The sequence below is a fragment of the Mastigoproctus giganteus genome, chromosome 4, assembly GCF_048544385.1.
Source record: "Mastigoproctus giganteus isolate SK-2022 chromosome 4, ASM4854438v1, whole genome shotgun sequence".
NCBI classification, from domain to species: Eukaryota; Metazoa; Arthropoda; class Arachnida; order Uropygi; family Thelyphonidae; genus Mastigoproctus; species Mastigoproctus giganteus.
Window position 1 is genome coordinate 58,365,912 of NC_143578.1, and position 13,925 is coordinate 58,379,836.

At 34.0% G+C, this 13,925-nt stretch overlaps 1 protein-coding gene across 1 annotated transcript in view; it reads left to right on the forward strand.

Annotated features, from left to right (window-relative positions):
- The window catches only part of LOC150086755 (dynein regulatory complex subunit 11-like), a 77,276-nt gene extending 68,903 nt beyond the window's left edge, over window positions 1-8,373 (forward strand). Inside the window, exons 7-8 of the mRNA XM_090372246.1 lie at window positions 4,168-4,289; window positions 8,260-8,373. Coding sequence (XP_090228372.1) covers window positions 4,168-4,289; window positions 8,260-8,373 — 236 coding nt within the window. The remainder of the gene's footprint in view (window positions 1-4,167; window positions 4,290-8,259) is intronic.
- The last annotated feature ends 5,552 nt before the right edge of the window (window positions 8,374-13,925 follow it).

Consider the following 13,925-nt stretch of genomic DNA (forward strand, 5'->3'; position numbering starts at 1 on the left):
TTTGTAAGGGAAATCTAAATCTTGATTTAAATGAAATGATCTCCATTCATCATCTAGAAGATCTAGTTTGTCTTCAGAAACAAGGTGAGGGAACTGCATTGCTAAATGGAAAATTATGGATGGTGAATTGGCACGATCATGTATCACTGCTGGGTCAAGAACATTGAGACTGGCGATAATTCCACCATCATTTAGAGGAAATCTTTTTCTGATTTCCATACAAAATTCAACAAGAAATTTTAAACAATCATTTTTAAACCTGCTTTCACTGTCACCAAGCGGTGTTGAATTTAATAAGGCCATACAAAGGCCTCCCAAATATATTTTATTCAGAGGCTTATGATTTATTCATTGCTTGGATCAATTTCAACCAGCTTGCACGAAGTAATGACTTCTTTTATGAAAAAACTAAGAATATTTTTATACTCAATTGAAACCACTGAATGAAGTAAGTGCAATCTGAAATGCTCAGATTGAAATTCAATATTCAGGCAGTTTATTTTCTCCAGTACATATCCTAAAAACAACAACATATGCTTAGTTCCTTTGGTGACCATAGTATTATAAATATTCCCTGCACCATCGATTTTGTCAATTTTTGATTGAGACTAAAAATAAAGAACTAACGCATCCCACTGCTCAATAATAATTTTTATTACATTGCCACGGGATAACCAACGTGTTTGTGCTAATTTTAGGATTCTATGCTTAGCAGTATCTACAACATCTTGAATCATTTTGAACTCATTTAATATTTTACTACTACGGGAAAAATAAGAACTCTTTATAACAAGAGATATCTTTTATAAATATTTCTAGATATGATGGTAGTACCTTTACTGAATGACTAGCACATAAACAAATTCAAAAGAATGTCAAACACATCCCATTATAAATACTGATGGTACATTTTTTAGCAATGACTGGAACCCACTCTTAGTACCCATCATAGTGGCACAATTATCACTATTACTTATTTGAATGTTTTTTTTTAATATGAAAAGATCTTTTACAGCTTGATAAAGCCCTTCTGAAGTATCATTTTCGACACAAACAGTGTCAAGTAACACATCTACAACATCAAGTTTTTGAATATCAAAATATCTAACAACAACAGCTAGAACTTGCGATAAAATTCTTCGTATTAAAGATAAATCTGTACTTTCATCTATTATCATTGAAAACTTGTTTCTGCATATGTTAGAAATGTATATTTTTTCATGATAGGCTATGCCATCTTGTATAAGATAAGAGACTTTAGTCGCCTTCATCTGAACTTGTTTTGCAATATTGCTATCATGAAATTCTTTCTTACATGCTTCTATAAGGTGATCACATTGCACAAATGGAATATTATGCTCAGAAATGAGTGCAGCAATTGTTAACTCTGCCTTTGCTACTTCTTCATTCTCCGTAGGTTTACGTTTCGTCAAGAACGTGTCTAACGTTGAACTTGTCTTAGCAATATTTGCACTTTTTTTATGTTTAACTGTATTTTTATGCGCTAGTAACATCGATTTATTGGCATTTTTAATTTCATTTCACAACAAATACAGTAAGACGCACCTTTTTCATTACTGTCTTCTTTCAACCAATCCTTTAATTCCGGATCTTCTAACCATTCATTTCTAAAATTTTGAGTATACCACCGTTTACTCATCTTTCTCTGTGGGGAACAAGTTTCAGACATTGTGGGCAATTTGTGGGTATGGCTAGTTAGCAGTTATCTTATTTAAAAATGTTCTATAAAATAAAAAAAATAAAGCACTAATCCATTAACATAAAATAGAAATAGTCACTACAATTTAAATTTATTATATCATTGTATGTAGTACACGCATAAATTTAAAAATCACACCAAATAATGCAATAATACCACGAACGATCACGAAAGACTGTGCAGTAAAGACCGCCTTCTGCCTGCTCAATAGGCTGTTCATACATGTTAGTAACACGATAATGTATGCTTACCTGTATGAACATGTAAGCGTAATTTCATAGTGTAGAACCTGCGAAAACTTTGAAATCCTTTTACATTTATATTTTGTACAAGCACTTGAGATATTACAAATTATGATCAGTATTGTTAGAATATAAAATTAAGAAAATTGTAAACTGTTATTAAATGTGTTAAATTTTATTGTATTTACAACAAATAAAATAAATTTTGACTTAAAATTAAAAATTACAGAAAAAACCCAGATAATGAGATATTTTTGTGAAAAAAACCTATCAACCCAGATGACAATCAAAAAACCCAGATCTGGGTCGAAAAACCCAGGAGTGGGAGCCCTGCTCTTGACCACTCTGCTACATCAGGTCTCTATGTCAAAGTTTGCAGATGATACAAAGTTTGGCATTACTCCCAACCTTTTTATCTTTTGCAAATGACAATAATGATTACGGTAACAATGTTTGACAGCTGGTTAACGAGAGTAATGGTTGTATGTTACCTCAACAAGATTTGGAAAAATTAGGTCGATGGGCTGAGAAATGGCAGTTGAAGTTTAACATTGACAAATGCAATGTACAGCATATGAGTAGTAATTATCTCAGACTAATTTATCAACTGTGTGGAACTGCTCGATATGGTAGAAAATTAAGAAGACCCAGGGGTAATTGTGCAATTATATATGAAATTCTCTGAGCAGTGCAGACGTGCTGCCACAGTTCATGGGATTTTGTCAGTGATATACAGAAACCTTGCTAGTAGGCATAAGGAAGTGATCCCTTTCTACAAGACCATGGTTAGGCAGCATCTAGAGTACTGTATGCAGTTCCAGAGACCTTACTTTAGGGAGGATGTAGATCTGCTGAAATAGATGCAGAGAAAGGCAACCAGATTGGTGAAACCTGTGTGTGTGTGTGTGTGTGTGTGTGTGTGTGTGTGTGTGTGTGTGTGTGTGTGTGTGTGTGTGTGTGTGTGTGTGTGTGTGTGTGTGTGTGTGTGTGTGTGTGTGTGTGTGTGTGTGTGTGTGTGTGTGTGTGTGTGTGTGTGTGTGTGTGTGTGTGTGTGTGATGCTATATAATGCTTTCTTATATCCTTTGCAATTTAGTACTACTACACAGTGAAAACATCTTGATAGATAGAATTGACATAGGTGTTAGTGCAAAAAAAAATAAAAGGAGACCACATGTAAAACTCTAAGAGATAGAGTAAGAAGCAAGAGACTAAGCAAGATATTTTTGAATTAGAATATATTTAATCATGTAGAGACCATCATTATCAGAGTGTCTTTTGTTAGACATATCAAAAAATACACATTCTCCCTGCTCAAAAATGATGAGCTGCATCTGAACATTATAATGAAAATATAAACAGAGATTCTTGCTCTGAGTAACCTTTTTTCATTTTAAGGAAATGGCCAAGTGACAGATTTCAGGTGGTTAATAGTTAAACTAAACACAATGAGATATTTTGAGAGAGAGAGAGAGAGAGAGAGAGAGAGAGTGTAAAATGAATGGAAGCCATTGCAGAAGCAGCTAGAATAGATATCAGAAACCTTGTAGGAATAGTGTGAATCACTGTGACTTGCAACCTATCATACCAGAGAGAATTTTTGAAATTGGGGAGCCTGTGTGCAGAAACTACAGCACTGTAATTTGCAAAAAACAGGTGCACATGTAGTAAGGGAATTTTTAAAATGAAGTTGGGAGCTTCACTTTAAAATCTAAATTAGAACTGAGCTCTATCTGTCAGTTTTTGTGGTGAATTTTTTGGCTGTGCCTTATTAATCTTAATAAGGCACAGCTAAAATATAATGAGTTAAATATAATTGTTTTGTGGTTCCACTTGGGCAGTTTCTGGTGCCAGTGTCATAGGTTGCTGACCACCAAGCTAAAGGGAGAAAGAAATGGAGCACTATACGAACCTTAATATCCTGAGGATATTACATTGGAGTAGTTTCAAGAAAAGGAAAGAGAAAAGAAAAAAAAAAAGAACAACTACCAAAATATGACCTTGGTGGTGGTGGGCTTTAGATTTTACTGCTTTACTTAATATAGAGCAGGTAAATTCTGAAGTTATCCTTAAGGATTAATATCACCTATTTATAGGTGATATTAATACAAATAAATACCTATTTATTTTTAGCTGTCATAGATGTAGTTGATGTTGAATTATTTATGTTGATTAATTATTCATTAAAATAAGTTATTTTGTTGTAGTTCTCTGGAAAAAACTAATTGAAAAATGTAAAGGAATTGTCACACCAAAACTTGATATCAGTACATTATCTAAAGTTTCAGATGGATATACTCCTGGACATATGATTTCAATTATAAAAAAGGTAATTTTATTTTTAATTTTACAGTAAAATTTTTTGGTAACATAACTGAGATTAAATTTTTGCAGTTTGATTTTTTTTTTTTTTTTTTTTTTTTTTTTTTATAAAAACATCAATCCTTATATTTTAATTTCTATTTGCTGAGCACTGACCAAGCAATGCAAGTAGGAAAGCCTTAAAAATTGTGCTAATTGTAAACCTTGAATCCTTTTTCCTATTTTATCTTGAGTATTTTTTATAACCCTCTTTAAATTTATGTAAGTTTTCCAACTACAGAAATTAGGTTACTGTAACTAATTATTCTTTGGTTAAAAGCAAATTTCCTTACACATGGTCTGTATTCATTATTCTCTTGTTTGTGTCACATTAGACAAAAGAAAGGATACTTTGCAGGATCATCTATACAAGACTGCAGTAATAATTCAGACACAGCATAGTTTTGTTAAGGGAAAGTCTTGTCTGACAAAATTTTTGGATACTATGATGTGGTTACAAAGGAACTGAATGCAAAAAATATTTAATACTTGGATCATATACTTGGATTTCAGGAAAGCATTTGTCACTGTTGTGCATGGAAGACTACTGTACAAATTGGAGCAGTATGATATTAGCATTAGCATTAGCATTAGTAGAGGCATTTGATGCAAGAAAGCAAGCTTATGCAGCATCAGCCAAAAAAAAAAAAAAAAACCACTTCCACTTCACCCCTCTGTTCGTTCAAAATACCTGTCCAGCTGAGCCTTAAACTTATTTAGACTATCAACTTCCACGACAAGGGATGGAAGTCAGTTCCACCAACCAACCACTCGCTAGCTAAAGGCAAATTTCCGGACGTCTATCCTACATCTGTCTTCCCTCAATTTGAATTTATGCCCTCTCAGGTGATTATTCTGAGCGAGAGGAAGAATCCCATCAGCATTGAGCATGCTCAAACCATTCAATACTTTATACACCTCTATCAGATCACCTCGCTGGTGCCTAGTCTCCAGACACTGTATTTTGCAAAACTTAAGCCTTTCTTCGTAAGAGCACCCCTTTGTTCCATTCACTAATCTTGTTGCCCTTCTCTGTACTCGTTCCAGCAGCTCTACATCCTTCTTGAAATGAGGCCTCCAGACCTGTATACAGTACTCTAGGTGTGGCCTGACCATTGCCTTATACAAGGGAATAATCACCTCCTTATCCCTGCTAGAAAAATTCCTATATATCATTGACAATACACCATGAGCTACTTTTGCAGCCCGTCTGCACTGCTCAGAGAACTTCATATCTGCCTGCACAACCACCCCCAGGTCCCTTTCATTCTCTACCACTGTCAGTGTAGTACCACAGAGTTGATACGTTGCTCTGGGGTTGCTGTTTCCCATGTGTAGTACTTTACATTTGTCAATGTTAAACTTCATTTGCCACCTCTCAGCCCATCTGCTCAACCTTTCCAGATCCTGTTGCAGCAGCATAGTGTCAGTAGTGTCCTTGACAACCCTGCCTACCTTTGTATCGTCTGCAAACTTCGAAATTAAGCTTGATATACCATCATCAATATCATTTATGAATACAGAAAACAATAATGGACCCAACACTGAGCCCTGAGGTACTCCACTAATAACATTAGTCCACGACAAGCAGTGTCTATTGATTACCACTCTCTGTTTTCTCCCCCTCAGCCACCCCTTTATCCACAGCAGCAATTTGCCTCCAATGTCACACTGCTCCAATTTGTGCAGCAGTCTTCCATGTGCAACAGTATCAAAAGCCTTTCTAAGATCCAAGTATATGATATCAAAGTTATTCCCTTCATCCAGTTCCTTTGTGACTGCATCATAGTATCCAATCAAATTGGTCAGGCAAGACTTCCCCTTAACAAAACCATGCTGTGTCCAAGCTATAACTGAAGTCTTGTCTAAATGATCCTGCAGTGCTTCTTTAACTAGTGCCTCCATTAATTTTCCTGGAACAGAAGTTAAACTCACAGGTCTATAATTGCTTGTGTCAGCCTTTGATCCTCCTTTGTGAATTGGGGTCACATTTGCACATCTCCAGTCTGTGGGTACCTCCCCTGAGTCCAAGGAAGCTCTCATAATTATGGCTAAGGGTTTGCTTACTTCCTCTGCTGCCTCCTTTAATATAACTGGATAGATCCCATCCACCCCGGGTGCCTTTCTTGTGTTTATCTTCAACAATTTCTCCTCCACTTTACTCTCAGTTATTACAAGATTCTCTAGCTTACTGCTAGAGTTGAATACACCTCTGGCTTTCCGCTCGCTAAATAACTCCTCATGTGTGAATGTCGATGCAAAATATTCATTTAGTTTGTTAGCTACCTGAGCAGGATCATCAACAGTTGACCCATCGATATCAAGTGGACCAATCTGATTCATCCCCTTCCTTCTAGAGTTTACATAAGTAAAGAACTCTTTGCTGTTTTTCTTTGCATCCCTTGCCAAAGATTTCTCATAATCTGCCTTCACCTGCCTAATCTCCTTTGTAACTTGGTTACAGATCAACTTGTATCTATCATAGGCTTCTGTGTCAATTGTTAATTTGTATGTATCCCATGCATGTTTCTTCTCTGCCTTATGTCTCATCAGTTCATCTGACATCCATTTAGGCCTAAACCTTGAACAATATTTCTTAGTTGGTATGTAAAGCCTAGTAGCTTCCAAGATAAGTTCTTTGAATGCTTCCCATTTTGCATTTGCTGTCGGTAACATCATCAGTTGGTCCCACTGTATAGAATTTAAATACTGTCTCAGTCCATCGTAGTCGCCTTTACGAAAGCAATAACCCTTCCCTTTACCCCTAATGGTAGTTACCTCTTTGAGTAAATCCCACTTCAGCACACTGTGATCACTGCCACCTAGTGGTTCATTTATCTGCAGATTCTTAATGCATGAAGAATCACTGCTGATAATCAAATCAAGAGTATTCCTCCCTCTAGTTGCCTCCCGAACATGCTGATGCAGAAAACAATCATCCAATAAATCCACAAAAACCTTGCTAGTGTGTGAGTGACCAGCCCCCAAATTCCAGTCAATATCTGTGAAATTAAAATCTCCCATTATAAGACTCTCTGATTTACTGGCCCACTCTGTTTCCCTGTACAGTTTCTTATTATACTCATCAGAGTCATTAGGCCTATAGCACACTCCTACTCTCAATTGTTAGCTGTTCAAGTCAATGATGTTTTCATTCTTGACTAGTTGTTTTTTTGCTTTCCTTAGGGGATTCGTTACCCTCTTCCATATTAATATTTTAAAATACCAATCACCTTACAAACCTTTCATATGACTCTGACATCTCAACTATGCTTTGAGATGTAAATCATAAATTGTACTGGAAAAAAAAATTTAATAAACAAAATATAAGAATATGCTTAAGAATATCTGAGTATAATCGCTAATCCTTTGAAAGAACTAAAAAAAATGCCATTTGCATTATACTTGCAATAAAATGTATATGGAATTATATTGACTAAGGCTGAATGTAACAAACAAGCTTCACATAAACCACTCTTCAAATGTTGCACACTATGACATCACAGAATGACTTCTCATTTATTATTATTATTAGTTAATAGTAATGGCGAATGATAATAAATGAGAAGTCATCATGTTTATACTGTGACAGGCCAAAGATAATACAGTACAATTGTTGATAAGGTTTCAAAGAACTGGCACAATGCCAAGCATGGGACATATAGATATTTGGCCTTTTATGGTAATAAAAGCTCAAATATTGATGGTAATATTGATCCTTGCACATAAACATGTTCTGATAGATAGCATTTACGAAGGTCCATATAATTTATGATTTACTTTGAAATTTTATAAAATTTTGTATCTCCATTAAGTATCACCATTTATGAATATTTTTATACAGATTTAGCACTGTGATGCCTCTAAAAAGTTGATAACAATAGGGATGCATAATAAACACTCATGGGAATACATGAGTGTTTATTATGCATTTATAGCCATATATTCCCATGAGTGAAAACACTCATGGGAATATATGGCTTGCAGACTGCCAGTTTGACCCCTACTTGAAAATAAAGAAACTTGAAAAATGTCATTCTTGGATACAGTAGACTCTCGATTTTCCGGGATAGATGGTATAAAACAAATCCCAGATAATCGCTTTCCCGGTTAATCCAAAAATACAAAAGTCCCCAACATACGTAAGAGATATGTTCCAGTTCTTATTTCGTCGAGTTTTACGTAACTCAGGAATGAATAGTAACATATTGCTACTATATTATTATTGACAAATCTGAATTCCGCGCGATACTGGTTAATGTTTGGCCAATTTGATACATCCTTATTATAATGATTCCTTAGAGATTTAACAGATGCACCATTTTCAAACATTTGAATAATTTCAAGTTTTTGTTTAACTGAAAATGCAGCCCTTTTGCGTTTACCCATCATTTTCGTGATTTTTAAACAAAAAAAAAAAAAAAAAATCCAACATTCCTGATATAAATAACGAAACAAAATTTGTCCTTTTGCGCTGCAACAGAACACAACAATCGATGCGACGCACTAAAACAAACTAAACATTTGATCTCTTTCTTTTTTTTTTTCTTTTTTTGCACGGTGGGTGTGAAGACAGTGGGGATTACAAGATAATAGGTACACTAATCTCCCAATGACGACATATAATTCTGCTTGTCGTTTATTTACGACTTGCAAAATATCTGTTTATACCTATTCTAGTTATTACTTGAATTTTTTGATTTCTGGTTGATTTTTTTTTTTTAAATTTGGAGTCTTGAAGTGTCCTGGTTAATCCGACCCCAGTTAATCGAGAGTCTGCTATATATAGTTTCCTTTCCCCACTGGCTTACAAGCCAAAATTTGTATTAGGGAAAAAAAATTAGAATTTTTTTGTGCCTAATTGTGTTTTTAAAGGCTTATTGATCTTCATGAGAATCACTAATCCTCCTATAGAGGTTACATATTAATGATAGCATGGCTACTGATATAGAGCCTTTATTCTGCACTAACTTATTTAATTTACTAAATTACAGGAAAACCGCACATTACACAGTATTGTGAATGTGTAAGGTAATCTCCTGATTTATGAGCACCATGCATTCCTCAGAAGTAATTCATAAATTGAGAGTAATTTTTCCCATACATTTAATAAGAAAAAGACCTGGAGGTAATCGTGCAGTCAAAATATGAAATTCTCTGAGCAATGCAGACCAGCTGCCAAGACACTTCATGGGGGTTTTTGTCAATATTATACAGTAATCTTGCCAGCAGGGGTAAGGAAGTGATTATCCTATTGTATAAAGAAATATTTGGGACAGACCTTGAGTACAGCACAGATCTGGAAGCCTCATTTTAGGAAGGATGTAAATCTGCTGAAACAGGTGCAGAGAAAGACAACAAGATTGGTGAAGTGAACAAAAGGATGCTCTTATATGGTGTTTAAGGTTTTGAATGGATTGAGCAAGCTCAGTTCTGATGGTATTCTTCCTCTTGTAAGACTAAACACGAGAGGGCATAAATTCAAATTGAGGAGGGATAGTTGCATGATAGATTGTGCAGAGGTTTGCCTTCAACCAGCAGGTGGTTGATGGTTGGAAAACTTCCATCTGTTGTTGTGGAAGTGGATAGTTTGAATAAATTAAAGGAAGAACTAGACAAATTATTGGAGAGGAAGAGTAGGTGATGTGGGATTTTTTTTTCAGCTGATGCTTTATAAGCTTGTTTTCTTGTGTCATATGCCACTACTATTACTAATACTAATATGGAGTGACTAGAAGACATCCTGGTTTTCAATGTCTTGTTTCAATATCCCAAATTTTTTTTTCAGAATGCATAAGTGTTCTGGTTTCCAAAATTTTTATATATAAGTTTACCCAGCAGTTTTTCATTTCTGTTTGCATGAATTTATTTGAAATATTTTAAATCTCAAACTTGATCTAATGAATAAGACATCATAAATGGTATTTGCATTTCTCTGCATAATGTAATACATCTGGGTTCGGAGAAATTGTCTTGAAATGTGGAAGTGACTATGGTAAATCATACTTTGCAAACCATGCAACGTGCACTGAATAATTGAGAGAATTTTGTTCTTTAGAAGATGTAACATATAACAAAATGCTGACAAATTTTAGAAATTGCTAGTTTAAGTTTATACCAAGCAGTCAGTTGAGTATTAAAAATTTTAAAAATACTGAAGGAATTATTTTCTTACAGAAGAAAAGCTAACATTTATTGTAAAATTTTTTGAATTACTTAAATTACACGTACAGGGAGTGGACAAAATAATGGAAACACGTGATAAGCATTACAGTATGCACTAATATGGTTATGGGCCATCCTTTGCTTTTAAAACAGCTTGTCTTCTTTGTGGAATAGATTCAAATAAATCTTGAACTGTATTAAGAAGAATATTGGACCATTCTTCATGGAGGTACATTTCAAGCCCCTTGAGTGAAGATAAAGGAAATCTGCTTCTCACGCTCCTTTCCAAATATGCAATAGCTCAGTAATGTTTAAGTCTGATTGTGCAGACCATGGGAGATGCTTAGCTCAGTTTCATGCTCCTCAAATCAAGATTGAACACATCTGGCTGTGCTTATTGGAGCATTCTCATCTTGAAACATAGAATCATTTGTGGGAAACAATGTTTGCACCATGAAACGAACTTGGTCACTCAGAATATCACAATAATTTATTGGCAGTAATTCACCCATTCAGGGTGATGATAGGACCTAAAGAATAGCAAGATATTGCTGCCAAAATCATTGTTAATCCTCCTCCATGTTTGATGTTGGCACAAGACATTCAGGATGATGCACTTCATCTGGCGGCGCCTGCGTAGCCAGGTGGGCAGGAGCAGCAGTGTGTAGCACACGCTTCTTGATTAGACCGGAGGTTCGAGCCCGTGACCACCAAATACGGAGGATGCGGAAAGGTCAGGGAATGACCACCGCATATCCCTGGAGCAATATGGCCTTAGTTGCTAATGCTCCTAAAAACTAAATAACAACAACAACTTCCTCTGGCAATTCGCCAAACGTAAACTCTATGTGATGTTGAAAAAAGTGTGAATGATGATTCATCTGAAAATGACACATTTCCAAATATGAAGTTTCTAGTTTTTGTGCTCTTACACCAATGTATCCTATTTCAAGCATTACCATCAGTAACAAGTGGCTTGGCAGTAGTGGCCCTACCAAAAATTTCAACTTTATGAAGTTCTTGGCAAACTATTTCACTAGAAACTGGATTGCTGAGACTACATTAAATTCCGCAGTTATTTTTGAGCCAGACGTTTTATGTTTTTTCATGCTACAATCTAGTATCTGGAGGTCTCTTTCGGTCAGCTTCGAATTTCTGCCACAATTTGTCCTATCGGATTTTGTTTTTCCATACTCAGTGAATATATGATATTAATATATAATTAATATTTGTCTTTTATTAATATGTAAAATAAATGCTTTATTTCTGTAGAATGAGTAGCGATAGTTGACTTTCCTTAAGAAGTCTAATGTAGTTTCCTTAAAGTTATCTGTAGCTGTTGAAAAAAAAAATTCTGTTAAGGAAATTCTTCTGTAAAAAAAAAAAAAAAAAACTTTCTATACTTCTGTAAAGACAGTCTTAAAATATTTGTGTAATTTGATCAAATGTGTTCCTTTATTAGAAGGAACAGATTTGGGTAGTTTACCTTTCCACCCAGTTCTCTGTTGTTTCCTCTCCATGTCCTGTTCCTGCACAAGTTGGCAATTAATTAAAAATAAAAGAACGTATGTCGAATTTACTGCCTTGCAAAATAAAAGATGCAAGGAACCTGGGGATTAAAAGGAAATTTAATTGCAATCTGATTGAAATCATTTCTTGAATTGATAATGATCATTTGATATAAAACATAAAAATGCTATTTAATTAGCAAAAAGAGATGATTTCCCAAATAAAATTTTCTATACAGTTTATTGTTATTTACTCTTAAAACATTTTTATATGTAGTGATTTTTGACATTTCCTGTACTGCTAAACACCTTGTTCATGTAGAATCTTACTCTGTGAATTTTACTCTATTCTGGTTAAAAATCCTGAAAACATAGTTATGGCTGGTCTGTTTAATAATATAGAAATTTTTAAGTTTATTTTTTAAATCTGCAAATTTTGAAGGTGGTTTAGAGATTTTTTTGTTTGCTGAGCAAATGTTTTATTATTGTTGACAATAAAGCAAAATGATATTTTATTTTAGAGATCTGCCAATAAAGCTAGCAAACAAAATGGATCTGGAGCTGAAAATGTTTACATAACACTGATGCAGAGCTTTATAAAATGGGATTTCTTAATTATATTATTTTATGCTTGTGGCTATATGTGCAGTATTTTATAATAGGAACTGTTGCTTTACAGATACTAACAGAACGAAGAGTTATTCAGCAGCATAAACATCCCCTAGTAATCATGGACTTTGTAGTTCATTTAAGTGAGTACATTCCTGTTTATAGAGAAGAGGAAGAAGCATACAAGGTAAATAATAACACAACAAAAACACTAGTATATTTTAATGACAATTACAAATCTAAAATAACTTTCTACTTTATTTTTTAACAGAAACTTATTATTCATTTTCAGGAAGTGAGTATGGAGCTTAACTGTTATTGTCTCAAAAAATTTATTCATAACAGATGAATTCTTTTTCTGTATGTAAAAAACTTGAATACAATTTTTATCTAGAAAAATTTTATTTTAATACAAGAAAACATAGCCTGCTAGAAGCTGCAGGGCACTCTTTTCTGCTCTAAACTACACTATCCACTAAACCATAACTTCTAACACATTTCAAAAAGTTTTTTCATAGTTTTGCTCTTAAAAATTCAACCACTCGTTTTTAAGAATGAGTCAAAATTATACATGCTTGGAATAATGATAGGATAAAGTTAATAAAAAGAACTAATAGTCTACCTATATAACAATAAAATGCAAGAGCTGAAAAAATTTCATACCTAAGAAAAGTATAAAAACATAAATACATTAAGAATAAAAGAACATTACATCCTTTTGCTATACTTGGCATATAAACTAAAACTGTAGCAGCAAAAAAAAAAAAGAAACTTTTTTTAATGTTATTGATCTCTCATATGCAACACAACAATAACAAATAGCTTTAATTTTCACTACTTAATGATAAATATCACAGATGTCTTTATAATTAAAATTTGGTTAGAATTTAAGTGGTCTATTAAAGGTTAATATTTATAACTTTCAACCTATTGATGGAAATATTTAGAAGTGTCCTAATAAAGTTTTCTTTCGTCAGATATCCTATTGATATTCAACTTGCTGTGTGAATATATCTGTAGAAAGAGCACTACATTTCCTTATCAACAAGAAGAAATGACCATTCTAAGGCAGTGCTTCCCAAACTTAACATTCACATACCCCTTTCATAACCTCATTATCTCAATTCGAAAATTGTAGATCTCTTAAAGTACCATTTATAACTAACACAATATAATAGCGTAGCTTAATTTAATTTATTATGGTACTCACCTTTTTATAATCTACATTGATGTTAGAATGAAATGGATGATAATTTTAAATTTAAATTAGCATGAATAAGTTAATATGCGCAAGGAAGTAGAAGTGCACATCTTCATCCTTG